This window comes from Engraulis encrasicolus, chromosome 16 (assembly GCF_034702125.1).
Source record: "Engraulis encrasicolus isolate BLACKSEA-1 chromosome 16, IST_EnEncr_1.0, whole genome shotgun sequence".
NCBI classification, from domain to species: domain Eukaryota; kingdom Metazoa; phylum Chordata; class Actinopteri; order Clupeiformes; family Engraulidae; genus Engraulis; species Engraulis encrasicolus.
In genome coordinates this window covers 54,521,453-54,537,696 of record NC_085872.1, presented here as the reverse complement: position 1 = coordinate 54,537,696, position 16,244 = coordinate 54,521,453, and the positions used below count along the sequence as shown (strand labels likewise).

The 16,244-nt window shown below is 42.5% G+C and overlaps 1 protein-coding gene across 1 annotated transcript in view; it reads right to left on the bottom strand.

The window, feature by feature from the left end:
• Positions 1-16,244, bottom strand: part of LOC134466176 (integrin beta-1-like) — a 72,494-nt gene that overhangs the window by 31,561 nt on the left and 24,689 nt on the right. Inside the window, exons 8-14 of the mRNA XM_063220073.1 lie at positions 13,604-13,652; positions 11,988-12,150; positions 9,816-9,956; positions 7,238-7,333; positions 4,880-4,972; positions 4,427-4,561; positions 2,926-3,125 (exon numbers count right to left, since the gene is read on the bottom strand). Coding sequence (XP_063076143.1) covers positions 2,926-3,125; positions 4,427-4,561; positions 4,880-4,972; positions 7,238-7,333; positions 9,816-9,956; positions 11,988-12,150; positions 13,604-13,652 — 877 coding nt within the window. The remainder of the gene's footprint in view (positions 1-2,925; positions 3,126-4,426; positions 4,562-4,879; positions 4,973-7,237; positions 7,334-9,815; positions 9,957-11,987; positions 12,151-13,603; positions 13,653-16,244) is intronic.

Genomic DNA, 16,244 nt, shown 5'->3' with positions numbered 1-16,244 from the left:
CCCACCCCCTTCAAATCAGCTGAAGAAAAAGAGGAGGAGGAGGAGGTAAAGAAGAGGAGGAGGAGGTAAAGAAGAGAGAGAAGAAGAGGAGGAGGAGGAGGAGGTAAAGAAGAGAGAGAAGAGGAGGAGGAGGAGGTAAAGAAGAGAGAGAAGAGGAGGAGGAGGTAAAGAAGAGAGAGAAGAGGAGGAGGAGGAGGTAAAGAAGAGAGAAGAGGAGGAGGAGGAGGAGGAGGTAAAGAAGAGAGAGAAGAGGAGGAGGAGGAGGAGGTTAAGAAGAGAGAGAAGAGGAGGAGGAGGTAAAGAAGAGAGAGAAGAGGAGGAGGAGGAGGAGGAGGAGGTAAAGAAGAGAGAGAAGAGGAGGAGGAGGAGGTAAAGAAGAGAGAGAAGAGGAGGAGGAGGAGGTAAAGAAGAGAGAAGAGGAGGAGGAGGTAAAGAAGAGAGAGAAGAGGAGGAGGAGGAGGTAAAGAAGAGAGAGAAGAGGAGGAGGAGGAGGTAAAGAAGAGAGAGAAGAGGAGGAGGAGGAGGAGGAGGAGGAGGTAAAGAAGAGAGAGAAGAGGAGGAGGAGGTAAAGAAGAGAGAGAAGAGGAGGAGGAGGAGGTAAAGAAGAGAGAGAAGAGGAGGAGGAGGTAAAGAAGAGAGAGAAGAGGAGGAGGAGGTAAAGAAGAGAGAGAAGAGGAGGAGGAGGAGGTAAAGAAGAGAGAAGAGGAGGAGGAGGAGGAGGTAAAGAAGAGAGAGAAGAGGAGGAGGAGGAGGTAAAGAAGAGAGAGAAGAGGAGGAGGAGGAGGTAAAGAAGAGAGAGAAGAGGAGGAGGAGGTAAAGAAGAGAGAAGAGAGGAGGAGGAGGTAAAGAAGAGAGAGAAGAGAAGAGGAGGAGGTAAAGAAGAGAGAAGAGGAGGAGGAGGTAAAGAAGAGAGAGAAGAGGAGGAGGAGGTAAAGAAGAGAGAAGAGGAGGAGGAGGAGGAGGTAAAGAAGAGAGAAGAGGAGGAGGAGGAGGTAAAGAAGAGAGAGAAGAGGAGGAGGAGGAGGAGGTAAAGAAGAGAGAGAAGAGGAGGAGGAGGTAAAGAAGAGAGAAGAGGAGGAGGAGGAGGAGGTAAAGAAGAGAGAGAAGAGGAGGAGGAGGTAAAGAAGAGAGAGAAGAGAGAGAAGAGGAGGAGGTAAAGAAGAGAGAGAAGAGGAGGAGGAGGAGGTAAAGAAGAGAGAAAGAAGATGAGAAGGAGGAGGAGGTAAAGAAGAGAGAAAGGAGGAGGAGGAGGAGGAGGTAAAGAAGAGAGAAGAGGAGGAGGAGGTAAAGAAGAGAGAAGAGGAGGAGGAGGAGGTAAAGAAGAGAGAAGAGGAGGAGGAGGTAAAGAAGAGAGAGAAGAGGAGGAGGTAAAGAAGAGAGAGAAGAGGAGGAGGAGGTAAAGAAGAGAGAGAGGAGGAGGAGGTAAAAAAGAGAGAGAAGAGGAGGAGGAGGTAAAGAAGAGAGAAGAGGAGGAGGAGGTAAAGAAGAGAGAGAAGAGAAGAAGAGGAGGAGGTAAAGAAGAGAGAGAAGAGGAGGAGGAGGAGGAGGAGGTAAAGAAGAGAGAGAAGAGGAGGAGGAGGTAAAGAAGAGAGAGAAGAGGAGGAGGAGGAGGTAAAGAAGAGAGAGAAGAGAAGAGGAGGAGGTAAAGAAGAGAGAGAAGAGGAGAAGGTAGTAGTAGGGTAAGGTTAGGGTTAGGTTTAGGGTTAGGGTTAGGGTTAGGGTTAAGATTAGGGACGGTATGGACGGTTGTCATGGCGACGATTCAAACGTCGTCGGCAACAAGGATGCGCATAGCTATTGTGATGTAGGCACTTAATATCGCCTCCGGACGAAACAACCTAGAATTTGTTTGTCCCCTACCCTCACGACTCGATTCGATTACGATTCGGGAGGTAGCGATTCGATTCGATTAAATTCTACAATGCATTGCAATGCCTTACATTTTTAAAATGAAAGCAAAGCAAATGTTTCATCAGTCATGATGAGGCAATACAAATTGTCAGACACTGAATTTTATTGGCTGTTTTCTGTATCAGTCTTGCAGTTTTCAATACTTTGAAGTGCTTTTTATTTAATTTAACATTCATTTACTTCTGAAATATCCACAGAGGTAATTGAAACTTCAAAAAATTGCTGCATCGTTTCTGGAACTTGCCGCATCGATTTTGGAATTGTCCATGCCCCGCATTGCATTGCATTGCAGTAGTAGTTCAGATACACCGCGCTCTTCCGTGTGGTGCGTCTCCAGTTGAATAACTTAGAAGGTGAGAAAGTGGATCGCACTCTGGTGCTTTTTTTCTTCTTTTTATTTTTTTATTTTTTACATAGCAGCAGAAGTGTAGACAAACGTTTCGGCTGTTGCCTTCGTCAGTGTGGCAACAGCCGAAACGTTTGTCTACACTTCTACTCCTATGTAAAAATAAAAAGAAGAAAAAAAGCACCCGAGTGCGATCCACTTTCTCACCTTCCATTGCATTGCATTGCCGAATCGATTATTGTTGACACCACTACAAGCCATGGTCAAGTTTTACCCATTTTTGACCGGTTGGTACTATATGTGCCAACGTCAAGCCGCGCTACACACTAGGCTACTGCAGGGCTGGCCCTTGTCGATTTGCTGCCCTAGGCAAGTATTCAATTCAGCACCCCCTACACACACAAAAATTGAGTTTTTTTGCAATTTAAGGCATTGTTTATTTATTTCCATGTTAATTTACTTGCATTGTGTTAATTGATGATGCATTATATTCTTAAGAATGGATTAGATTAGATTAGATTTGTTTGATTTTTTTTTTTTATCCCTGATTCTGTGGTGTGGCGCCCCCTATTGGAGTGGCGCCCTTAGCATTTGCCTACACTGCCTATGCCAAGGGCCGGCCCTGGGCTACTGTATATGGGCAAAAAGAAAGTAAAACTGAACCTCACCGGCAACCACCGCACTCCAGAGTGCCTTTGCCATCGGAGCAGTGAGGGGAGTTGGGGACCCTGTCGCGTTGACAGGCACAGGCACACAGGAAGTCCAGGCTGACCTCCACTTCCTGTTGGAAGCCCCGTGCCTTGATCTTGATCGTCTCCCGTCCCTGCGAGGGGCAGCCCTTGGCGGTCACGGCCACGTCGAATGTCACCTGGGAGAAAGTAAACAAACATTTGTAGTCTATTCTCCCATTGAAACCCATTATAAGAAGTGACAATTGAATTACTAAAATGGCCTCCTCAGGTATATAGTGCTTGGTAAACAAACACTTTACTTTACGGATCGCTAATAAGGTGTTAACTTCATAGTAATTTCACAGTAATTTAAGAGTTATTTTATGGTAACAACGGTTTGTGTTGTGTATTGATGTATACTGTACTATGGAACTTCACTTCCCATAATGCCATGCGTTTAGGCGGGGGCTATATAATGCTGAGCTCCCCCATTCAACGCTCTTCTGAACCGAAAGGACCCTGAGGAAGCCTACTTGTATTATTATGCAGTAGTTACAATAAAGCCAAATTTAATGTTCAGCACCTTCTTGTCCGCCTCCATCTATGTGTACGCATGCCCTCCCTCGGACACAACAGTTTGTTTTTAGTAACAACAACAAAATAACCATACAGTTTCCGGTGCGATTACACTGCAGTTTCTATTTAATAGCAATGGAAACAGCTACTGTGTCATCGTAGTAGTTAGATGGTATGTATGCCAGTAACTAAACAGCAGCAGCCAAAGTAGTTTCAGGGGTACATTTACAATGGACACTACTAGCTAGCTGTACTAGCTAGCTGTAACGTGTTTACAATGACTGAAACCTTCATGTAATTTTCTTAAACCGCATAGCCCACGAAACGGAGAAGTTTCCAAATAAGCAATGCACCTATGTGTTATGAGTGTTAGCATACTGTAATGAATAAATGAAATTTTAAAAACACATGAATGTAAAAAAAAACACATATTTTGTGCCTGCAAAAACATTGCCCATCTGTCTCACACCATTCTACAAAAACGGCCTCTTCAGGTAGCCTAGTGTAGTCTTTTATACCAGTGTTTCTCAACCTTTTTTTTAGGCGAGGCACCCTTTCAATTTAATGAAAACGCGACCTATGTTCGAAGCTGCAGCTGACTGGGGCGACTTATATTTACTTTATAGTTTATTGTGTAAATGGCAGATGAAAGATTCCACTGACTAGCATTAACTTATCAATTTAGACAAATATGTATTACATTACATAATTTATTTATCAGCCACGTTTCCGCGGCACCCCTGAGGGGGGTGCCCCGGCACCCCTGTTGAGAAAAACTGTGACGTATCTGTAGTCTTTTCTCCCATTGAAACCCATTATAAGACTTGGTTATTGAACTACAAAAATGGCCTCTTCAGGTAGCCTAGTGTAGACTTTTATACCATTGAAAGCCATCATGAAACAATACAGAAAGACTACGAACCTCATCCCCGATGGAGATGTCAGGGCACGCTCTGTAGCCTGTCTTGCCATCCTTGCAGTGGGACACGAAGGAAATGGAGACGCCATCGGGACGTCTACTCCAGGACGACTCCAGGACGACCCCAGAATACAGGGGCTAGAAGATAGATAGATAGATAGATAGATAGATAGATAGATAGATAGATAGATAGACAGATAGACAGATAGATAGATAGATAGACAGATGGACAGATAGATAGACAAGCCCCCCAACCCAAACTTCTACATGTGTTTAATTACAATGATTCTGTTTGAGTCATGAATCAAGACTTAACATGGGGACCAAACTATGTTTTAATATGGTTTTGATTTGGCCTAATTATAATGTTTGCTAGCAGAATTTTGGTCGCAACATTAACACAAACAAAATTCCGCGCACCCCCTGAAATCTCCAGGTTAAGAACCACTGTCTTACGCTGTAGTCATCTGTAGTGATCAGCTTGATGATGTTGGAGGAGTCGGCTGTCAGGGTCTTCAACAGCGACCCGGAGATCAACCACCTCAGCTCCTAAAACACACACACACACACACACACACACACACGCACACACGCACACACAGTGGAGGGAGCATGCAGGTCAGGACAGGGTCACACACACACACACACACACACACACACACACACACACACACACACACTTTACCTTGGAAGAGCTACAATTTGTTTGACTGCGAACACCAGTATAGCCAGGAAAGCCAAGAACATTATCTCTGATCCCAAACACCCTGCACGCCATATTCACACTATATTCACACTCCTACCATCAGAGAAAAGATACAACAGCATCCCATGCGATACCACACGCTTTAGGGGAGCCCTATCTCACGCCTTTCGTAAAGTCTTCACGAAAAAAATAGATTAATTTTCGTGGTGCATTTACGTTATTGCCCGTTTTTCGTGGTAGGGCAACGAAACGCTGCCTATTCACTTGAATTGCCCCACTGCTGCTATGGTTATCCAAGTGTCTGCAGGGGCGGGGAGGGGGTGCTGACAGAACACTGCTGATACACTCGGGACTCACTAATTCGACGCCCTTTCGGACCTTACGCCTTATGTCCCCTAAACCTAAACCTAAACCTAACCCTAACCCTACTTAACCCTAAACCTAACCCTAACCCTAACCTTAACCCTAACCTTGACCCTAAACCTAACCCTAAATTGCTTGTTTGAAATGTTTGATTACCATGTGATGGTAGGCTACCGAAAGGGCATCAAACTAGTGGGCCGCTAGGCAACAGTCGGGCAATTCAAGTGAATAGGCAGCGTTTCGTTACCCTACCACGAAAAACGGGCAATAACGTGAATGCACTACGAAAATTAATCTATTTTTTTTCGTGAATACTTCACGAAATGAGTGAGATACGGTTGTTTAGGGGCAGTACCTACTCACAAGCCATCCGCTACTTGAAGTTGAACATGCACAGGGAGTGCATCCCAATATGTGACCTTGTCTCCTCCACTTGTGCTTGTCTCCTCATCCCGCCTCCTGGACCCTCCTCCGTGGAGAAAACAATAAAGTTTCCCAGCTGTCAGCCACAACAACTTTTGAGGGACTGTTTTTCATTCACCATAGCAATTGCAAATGAGAAAAAGACTTTACAATTGAGCTTTTGCAAGATATTGAAACTTAATGCTGTTGTCAGTGATGTCATCATGACGAGAAGCGAGTGGAGGAGGCAAGTGGAGGAGGCAAGGTCACATATTGGGATGCACCCTAGCACTTTACAGCCACTTCACTGCCTGGCCTTCAACCTCTGCCTACCTTGCACCATGTACTGTGTTATGTCTTATTGCACTTTTCGATGTTGATTTGTATGCGTAATTCCCCGTTATTTATGGTCCCTCTTGTTTTCTTGTTTGTTTGTCTTAGCTCTTTGCATTTCTGTTAAATTTGTGATCAAACCAAAAGACATTCCTAGCAACTGTATATTATACCGTTGATTTGGCTACAATAACCTTGAGCCTGAACACACACACACACAGTCTGTGGTGTAGTCTACGTAGAACGCGGGTATACGGAGTACACCCACTTCTAAATTTTGGGGATTTCAGATTTCAGTATACCCACTTAAAATTGATTCATCCATTGTTTTGAATAGCATGAATATATACAGTATAACCACTTCAAAAAATGCTCAAATATACCCACCATAAAAAAGTAGACTACACCACTGGTCCCATCCACAATATCTACTCAGAGATAATAATTACAGGGAAAGTATTGCACGCACTAGTAATAACAGGGAATTTAAAGTATATTTATGCTAATTACGGAAATTGCTCAAAGTGAAACTTTGGGAAATCAAGCTAAATTCTGTCCATAACAAAGTAGACTACACCGCTGCTGCTAGTCCACAACCCCAAAAGCCAAACCCTCCGGCTACGAGCTGTCTTAGCTAGTCGCTATCTTCCCATCAAATCTTCCGTTTTAGGCGCCCCTTAAAAACTCGCCAAAAGTGTTGGAAAACACCAAAAAAAAGACAGCCAATTCTCTTTTTAACTTTCCACACACACACACAGCCAACAAGAGTCACTACGGTCTCTGTCGTGCCGAAAAGCGAGTGCCTGCCAGAACACGAGTGCCCTCATTGAAACCAATGAGATTTTTTGAGAGAAAATTATACAAATTTTTGCAGAATGAATTAAATAATTTATGAACTAAAAATATGCTTATGAAACATTACTCGTCCTCCACTTAATATGAGCTATTTGAAAAAGTAGACTATACCACTGCACACACACACACACACACACACACAATATTTATGTTACCCTGTAGGCAGGCACGAACTCCTCTGTAACGGCGAACATGGTCTGGATGTTGTTCTCCCTCAGTGTCTGGGCCAGCTGTGCGATGGAGGGGGAGTCCTACAGCACACAAAACACACGTATGTCTATGAAGATTAAAACTCCATTTCCCAAGATGCACTGGGTTTAGTAGTGGAGCAATGGGCAGAGCCATACAGACGGAGAGTCGGGCAATCTCATGAACGGCGTGACGTTTTCCATGTGCGTTACGCCCATTTATGGGGGAAAACAACACATGCAAGTCAATTGGTGATGTTGGGGATTGATAAACGAAAGATACGGACCTGTAGACTAGCGTTGTTCACGCGCAACGTGCCGAAAACGTGTTGCGTTGCCGGTTGTTCAAATAATATAGCCAAACAGCCGTGGCTGAAGCATGGAATGTGTTCATTTAGGCTAGCCAATGTAGCATGTAAGTCAATGAGACATTCGGTTTGTTTTCACCCATAAAGGGGCGTAACGCAAATTTAAGAGCAAAGTACCCGGATGACCGTTCATGAGTATCTCCACTGTGTCCTAGGGCCGACTTCCACATTAGCAAAATTAGCTTTTTTAGCGTCTCGGAACTGCTCAGCATTGCGAATGTTAGTGCCTAGAAGTGGGCCTAGCACACAGCAAATGCAATGCGATGCAATGCGATGCAATGCAGGGAATATGACAAGACTCGCTATTCGTAGTAATAACTTCAGATAAACATCACAGATGGTAAAACTGTTGTGATTATCATTACCGAGACAGTTGATAGTTTACACATTTGTGGTGATTACCACACAGTATAGTTCGTTAGTCCTTATTTTTGGCTTTTAATGTGGTGGTTCTATGTTGAGTCTATGGAAAGACAGCCGCTTTAGGCACGACCTTGATCTCGTTGAAAGGCGGGGCTGCAATTTAATTCCTGGTCTTCCATTCACGTAACAACAGTTTTACCATCTGTGATGTTCTGCACGTATTTCGCCTTGAAGTAAGTAGATAACTTTGAAGTACATCTGTAGAAAGATGCTAACGTTCCAGAAACGTACCCCTGGGGTGCGTCTCTCAACGGCGAAGTAGCTAGTCGGTTAGCAATGTTGCATAGTAGATACTATAAAAGTTGCTAACTCTTGTGTCTCAAACGTGAGCACACAAAGTAACTACTGCTTTGAGTAATGTGCACTCTGAAGTAGTGGTGACTTTGAAAGTGAGGCGCCTCCTATCCGTATCTCGACAGTGAAGTTGAAATACAGCTGGAGTAGATCCATTGAGTCCAGACATCACCTCAGCCACCCCAAGTAACACACAACACTAGTCTACTTCAGAGTGTGACTCCACCCATTAGCTAAACTTGTAGTACATATTTGACCACAAATGTGTCAATATCTTTTAATCCTGTGGTGCAAAAGTGCTGAATATCGATCGACATGCACACAAAGTCATGATACAGCTGCGAGAGTGTTCAGAACACAAATTAAAGTCATGTCATTTGTTCGTGGTCAAATCAAATCAAATGGTCAAATCCTTCAAATCTGATGAATCCCACACTAATAATATACTTTTAGCTGTATATCGATTTAATTTCGTCTAATTTCGATGTGTAATTTGTGAAATATTTAGATTAGAAAGTATTGGTTACTCCCGGAAATTCACTGGTTGACGTGTCAAGTACTGAAATTTTTTTAGTGGGAATTTCATTTCATGGCCTAGGGGTATTTACGCTTGCCTATCAATGGGAAGACGCGAGCCACGCGGGTTCGAATCCTGTGTGCAGCATGTCGACAACAACTCGTGAAATCATGTTTCCCTTGGCTGCATGTCTGTGTTGGTAATGCACAAAACAAATGATCTATTTCTGCCAGATATTTCCAAAATTGTTTCACTGCAACCATGTGGATTCGAACCTCCGTGGCTTCTGTTTTCCCATTGGGATGCAAGCGTGAATACCACTAGGCTATGTAATGAAATTCACACTAACTTTTTTTTAGGGATATGACAGTTCAACAGATGAATTTCCGGGAGTAACCACTACTTTATTATCCAAATATTTGACAAATTACACCTCGGAATGAAACGAAATCCAATCGGCATGTAGATAATACTGCATTATTGGTGCATTATTGGAGTCACGGTGTCGTGACATCCAATCAAATGTGCTGGTGGTGGTTGTACACTATTGCTGTCTACTTCACGCACTGAATTTAGGAGGAAACAGCTGAATCATGACTCAGCAAGACACATGTGGTTGTCATCCAATCAAAAGGGCTATTCATGCTTATCTCTTGTTGCTTCTTTGGTCACGCACTGCAATGACAAGAAAGTAAGTAGCGGTGTGGACTCAGGAAAGTAGCCACACTACTTTGGGCTTACTGTGGGAATGGTACGGTTTCAAGAAATGCACGTATTTCGCCTTGAAGAAAGTAGATAACTTTAAAGTACATCTGTATAAAGATGCTAACATTCCAGAATCGTACCCTGGCCTTTTCAGGTAGCCAAGTGTGTGGTCTTTTGATCCCATTGAATCCCATTATAAGACAATGATTTTGAACTACAAAAATGGCCACTAACTTACATGGCTCGTAGTGTACATGTTATTTTCCAAGTGGCACTGGCCGTCGTTGGGCGGTAGTGCACTGGCTGCTGACTTGCCGCGGAAGTCGCCGTCCGCGACGAACACCAGCAGGCGCGTGCCGTTACGCCAGCCAATCAGATCCTGGGGAGACGAAGGGGATGGGAGAGTAGAGTAGAGTAGAGTAGAGTAGAGTAGTGTAGTGTAGTGTAGTGTAGTGTAGTGTAGTAGAGTAGAGTACAGTAGAGTAGAGTAGAGAACAGTAGAGTAGAGTGGTGTAGTAGAGTAGAGTAGTGTAGAGTCGAGTAGAGAAGAGTAGAGTAGAATAGAGTAGAGTACAGCAGAGTAGAGTAGAATAGAGTAGAGTACAGTAGAATACGTACAGTAGAGTAGTGTAGAGTAGTGTAGTACAGTAGAGTAGAGAGGAGTAGAGTACAGTAGAGCAGAGTAGTAGAGTAGAGTCGAGTAGTAGAGTAGAGTAGAGCAGAGTAGAGTAGTAGAGTAGAGTCCAGTAGTAGAGTAGAGTAGAATAGAGGAGTAGAGTAGAGTAAAGTACAGTAGAGTAGAATAGAATAGAATAGAATAGAATAGAGTAGAGTAGAGTAGAGTAGAGTAACTTTATTAATCCCCAGGGGGAAATTCAGGTATCCAGTAGCTGGACATTTCAAGACACAAATAACACAGGAATAGTCAGGGAGGGGAAAATAAAAAATAAAAATACTAAAGATAAAGAATGTGAAAATGTAATGTGTAAAAAATGTAAAAAGGTAATTGTGCAAAAAGACGTTCTATGACTTGGGATAGACCATGTGCAGAAAAACATGCTCTGTCAGTTAAAGGGGTATGTCACTACTTTGGGGCTTAATACAGTTAAAATCGTTGGCTAGGGTTTATAAAGGTGATAAAGTGTCTTATTTTTAATGTTAAGCGTTGTCTTGTTAAGTTAAAAAAGGGAGATTGTCGCTAAGCTAGTGAAAGTAAATGTATCCGTGTAGCATTGCTACATGCTACATGGATCCATTGACTTTCACTAGCTTAGCGACACGCTCCTTCTTTTAACTTGTCTTAAAACAAGACAACGGCTTACATGAATAATAATACACTTTACCATCTTTATAAACCCCAGTCAAGGATTTTAACTGTATTAAGCCCCAAAATAGTGGCATACTCCTTTAAGGTAGACGGTCTTAACATGACCTGGAACAAGTGTTGACAGATACATCTAAGATATAGTATAGTATGTAGAAGTAGGCAGTGAACAGAGTATGATAGGGGTGGAAATTCCTCGCAATGTCACAGTAAAGTACAGGTAAGTGTTCACACGCCCACACGCACACACACACACACACGCGCGCACGCACACACACACACACACACACACACACACACACACACACACACACACACACACACACACACACACACACACACACACACACACACACACACACACACACACACACACAAAAGAGGTTCCCCAGAGGAGGGGATGGGGGAGAGGGAGGGACGAGAGAGGGGGGAGAGAAAGAGGGACTAGCTCACTGGGTTGGATTGAATTGATTTGAAATGAGAGAGAGAGAGCGACAGAATTTGAATTGAGAGAAGGATTTCATGATGACAGTAACGTAGAAATAGCAGCATGTTCCTTAGATGACGAATTCTGAACACAGTTCCAGATTTAACATGTAATAATGTGTCATGGGCAAGCGGTTAATGCGTCAGACTTGAGGCCCAAAGGTTGCCAGATCCACTCCTCGTGTTGGTGGGGGCAGTAGGACCCTATTTCATGTGTTTTAACATTATGTTTCTGTCTTGTTAGCATTCGCCATCACATCTGTAGTCTTTTCTGAGAGCTTTTCAATAGCACCGAATTGTAACAAAGACTACAAGGTTGCCGCCAGTTTGTCTTCAGGCTACTGTTAACATGCTTACCCCACAAGCTGCGACCTGCAAAATGGCGTCCAGTCCACCCATATATGACATATAAACCTTTACATGAATCTTAACAAAAATGTTTCTTCTCATCTAAGACTAATATGAAACGTAATATACCACATCTTCTTTATTGACATTTGTTTTTAAGAGGAAAAATAACAGTTTTTGTAGGTTTTTAACCAATGTTACGAAAAAAACAAGGCGTCACGTCTCCCACCCTTTTACTGTTAACATGCTTACCCCACAAGCTGCCACCTGCAAAATGGCGTCCAGTCCACCCTCAGACGACCCCGGTTTGCCTGATATCTGCTGTTGACCCATCACGGTGTTGAACTGCGACCCATCGGAGGTGAGTTTCAGCACATTCTTGAAGCTCAATGGACGTCTGCAGTTCTGGCCCCCTCTGCAATCGTAAAAAAAAGGCCTCTTCAGATAGCCTATTGTGTAGTCTTGTCTCTCATTGAAACCCATCATAGAACGTGTGTATTTAACTACAAATGGCCCCCTCTGCAATAGTAACAAAAATGACCTCTTCAGATAGCCTATTGTGTAGTCTTGTCTCTCATTGAAACCCATCATAAGACGTGTGTATTGAACTACAAATGGCCACCGGCCAACAACCTCTTCAGATATCCAATGCAGAGATTAGACTTTCCTCTCATTGAAACCCATTATGAGATGGCTATTGAACTGCAGAAAAGGTAACAAGGGTGAACATCACTCAGGAACACTCCACCATCACACTGGGCAATATTCTGAAGGACGACTTGCTCAGATGACATGACTTTTGACATTTTCAACATGGCGGAGAGAAATTGTACTTAATTTCTCTCAAAAACTGACGCTACTCATTTGTAGGTAAGGTAAGGTGTCATGAATGGTAGGGCAAAGTGCTAATGCTAACATGCACAAGCCCACCACACAATGCTAATACTAACATGCACAAGCCCACCACACAATGCTAATGCTAACATGCACAAGCCCACCACACAATGCTAATGCTAACATGCACAAGCCCACCACACAATGCTAATGCTAACATGCACAAGCCCACCACACAATGCTAACATGCACAAGCCCACCACACAATGCTAATACTAACATGCACAAGCCCACCACACAATGCTAATGCTAACATGCACAAGCCCACCACACAATGCTAATGCTAACATGCACAAGCCCACCACACAATGCTTATGGTAGGGCAGAGCGCTAATGCTAACATGCACAAGCCCACCACACAATGCTTAGACGTTGTGCGGGATCGACCAGCATCCCGTCGCACTAAAATAACGATGCATGCACTTTTTGGGCTATGTTATGGAGCTATTAGTGCCATACCGGCGGAGTGATCTACACTAGAAGCGCACTGATACCGTACATTCAGACAGTGATTGTATTCTCAAACGCTTCAGCTACGGTTGTGCAAGGTGTTTCAAATCAAGTCAATTTGTGAGTGAGGTGAGCATCCCGAGAAACCATGCACAATCAATCGAGCCCCATGTTGATCTCGCACAACGTGTTTGGCAATATTGTCAGGATGAACTTCTGTTTTTATGCTTCTGTCCTGATTCTGGTCGAAAGACGTTGCCATTTTAAATGTCAGTTATGAGTAGACACATTTAGTAAAGGATTTTTAATGTCTTCCCTTCCTCCTGGTGATATACTGCTGAGTACCTGGGGCATGCTGATTTTTAAAACTTTGGCTTAATTGTATTTTACAGGTAAATCACTACAACAACAAGGGCTCCTGTAGCATCCAAGAGTTGTCGTAACATTTGTAGTTCTCAATGCCATTGAAATGCATTGTGAAGCCTCTGTCTGAGACTACAAAAATTTGCAATCCAGCGACTGACCTGCAGAGTTTTGCCGGCGTAACGGTGTCCTCCACTAACAAGCCAAAGCCTGGATGAAGAAGACGAAGAAAGAGAAAAGAGAAGAAATTCAAACACTTTCTATGACGATCATATCTATAGCGCAATATGTGCTCATTTCATATATACTTGCATGCCTGTTTTCTCTTTCCCTTCTACTACCTTTGATTAGAGAGAGTCAATATTTACCTGCGAGCAATTTGCCAATTCAGATCACATTTATAAACAAAGCTGGAATCTATGGATATTTTACAGTGCGTAACACATTATGACAGCTTGGTATATCATTTTGCCTGTCAAGACGTATATTATGACCTACGGCCTAAATGTTTTTGGGGGTTTGAGAGAGTGTAAGTCGTTGCTATTCAAAATTGGCCTCTTCATGTAGCTTAGCGCGTAGCCCTCTCTCCCATTGAAACCCATTATAGCACGTTAGAGGTGGAAGTACTGAAGTTGTGTACTTAAGTAAAAGTAGAAGTACCCTGCGAAAAATTTACTCAAGTGAAAGTAAAAGTTGTACACCAAATATTTACTAAAGTAAAAGTCATAAGTACTGACTTTCAAATGTACTTTTTGAGTACAAAAGTACAAGTACTCACTCAGGGAGTAAGCCTATGAGAATGAAGAAAAGTGTTGTTTTGTATGTGGGCAGTCCACACAGCATCGCTAATTTTGGAGGATAAAAACTAAAAGAAAATTGGGTTGCATAAAAATAAATAACAGGGTCAGTCGTCACCGGACCCAAAACATTTTTCCTAGGCCCTGTCTTTTTTATATATATATTTAAAAAACATGCAAGCTTATTTCAAGAAAAGGTTTACAAATGTCAGTGTCATTTTTGTTGATGTTAAAATAGGCCTAAATGTCAGTGAGTAGGCTAGGCCTATTGGCAGAACTGGTGATCATTTTCATGTTAGGCTACATATACCACTTTGCTGACATTTGAACGATGTATATGGACAGTTTATTGGTTACAGTCTCTGGAGCAATGTTGGGTCAGAACTAACTGCTTTGGTCAATTTCACTCCAGTCATGGATGGAGGTGTTAACACAGGTAAGGGTGGGATTTAAGCCTGCAACCGTGTGATTGAAAGACCAACTTCCTAAGGAACGCTCGTTGACATATCATCTGCTCATCGATATAACATCTGTGTCATGAACTTATGATTGGTAATCAGCCCCCCACAATGAAAATGGTCATAAATCATCCCCCTCTAAGACCATTGATCTACATTCATTTATAGGCTAATACATTCACATATTGCATTAAAATTGTACTTTTAACAACTGTATTTTCTAAATTTTCTCGGGGGAGAAACACCCGAACCCCCACCAATTTTGTGTCCCTACCAATGTCAAAGTCAAAGTTACTGATTGGCAGACAGCTTTCTCTTGTTGCTCATGCTGTGCATATAACTTAAATAGTGAAGCTAGCTACTCTCCACACGTAGCCTATTCCAGACGCCCAGAAGACGGTCGCTAGAAGCTTTCATAAAAAAAGTTGAAAGAAAATCAGAAAAGTCGCTGTAGCCTATATAGCGGAGTAAATAAGGCCAAAAATAGTTCACTTTGGTATGCAAGCATAGAAATTGGAACAGAGGTTCATTAGAATGTACTCTTTCAGCTAAGGGCGTTGACCACGCAAAAATCCAAGATGGTGGACATTTTTCAAGATGGCCACCCTGTTCACTTGTAAATAAGGCTAAGAATAGTTAAATTAATTATACAATCATACAATTAGGCACAAATGTTCATTAGAATGCACTCTTTCACAAAAGAGCATTGGCCACTCAAAATCCAAGATGGCCGCCATTTCTCAAGATGGCCACCTCTCAACTTGTAAATAAGGCCAAGAAGAGTTAAAATAGAGATGCAATCATGCAATTTGGCACAAATGTTCACCAGAAAGGACTCTTTGATCTTTGATCAATGATGTAAGCCTAGGAGCCCAACTGAAATATTTCATATTTCATATTTACATATCAATCAAGTGAATACATGTACATATCAAGTGTCAGTGACAGCTTGGATGATTTACCTCTATAAGGCCATTACAAAATAAAATGTATGCTGATTTGTGTTCAGATATGTATATCTCAAGTCCTAAGTGTACTATGGAGTGATGGGGGGCTTTATGCTTAGGAAATTATGAATAATCAATATACAATACACCATACATACAGTAGCCTATATTGACAAATACTTTATGTTTTAAAAGAACAAAATGGTAACATGTCTGTTTTCTGTTCTACTTTGGCTTTTAACCTAGAATGACATGTTGGTTACCTAACCACTTGATTTATTGATTGCTCATTATTTTGTATTAGTAGGTGTGGTCCTTTGTTTGAAGCCAGTCTGGCTTCCCTCTCTCACACATTCAAAAAGTCTTTCAAAAACGTTAAACTACATGTGGAAATCCCATTGGCTTTTGAGGGATACAGCTGTCAAATTAGCCTAAAAGTCATCAAGATACTGTACTCTACTGTACTGTGGTTTAGTGTACTCTTCTATACTGTACTGTTATATACCGTACTGTACCGTACTGTATTCGACTGTACAGTACTGTACTGNACTGTACTGTACTTTACTATACTGCACCGTACTGTATGCGACTGTACTGTAC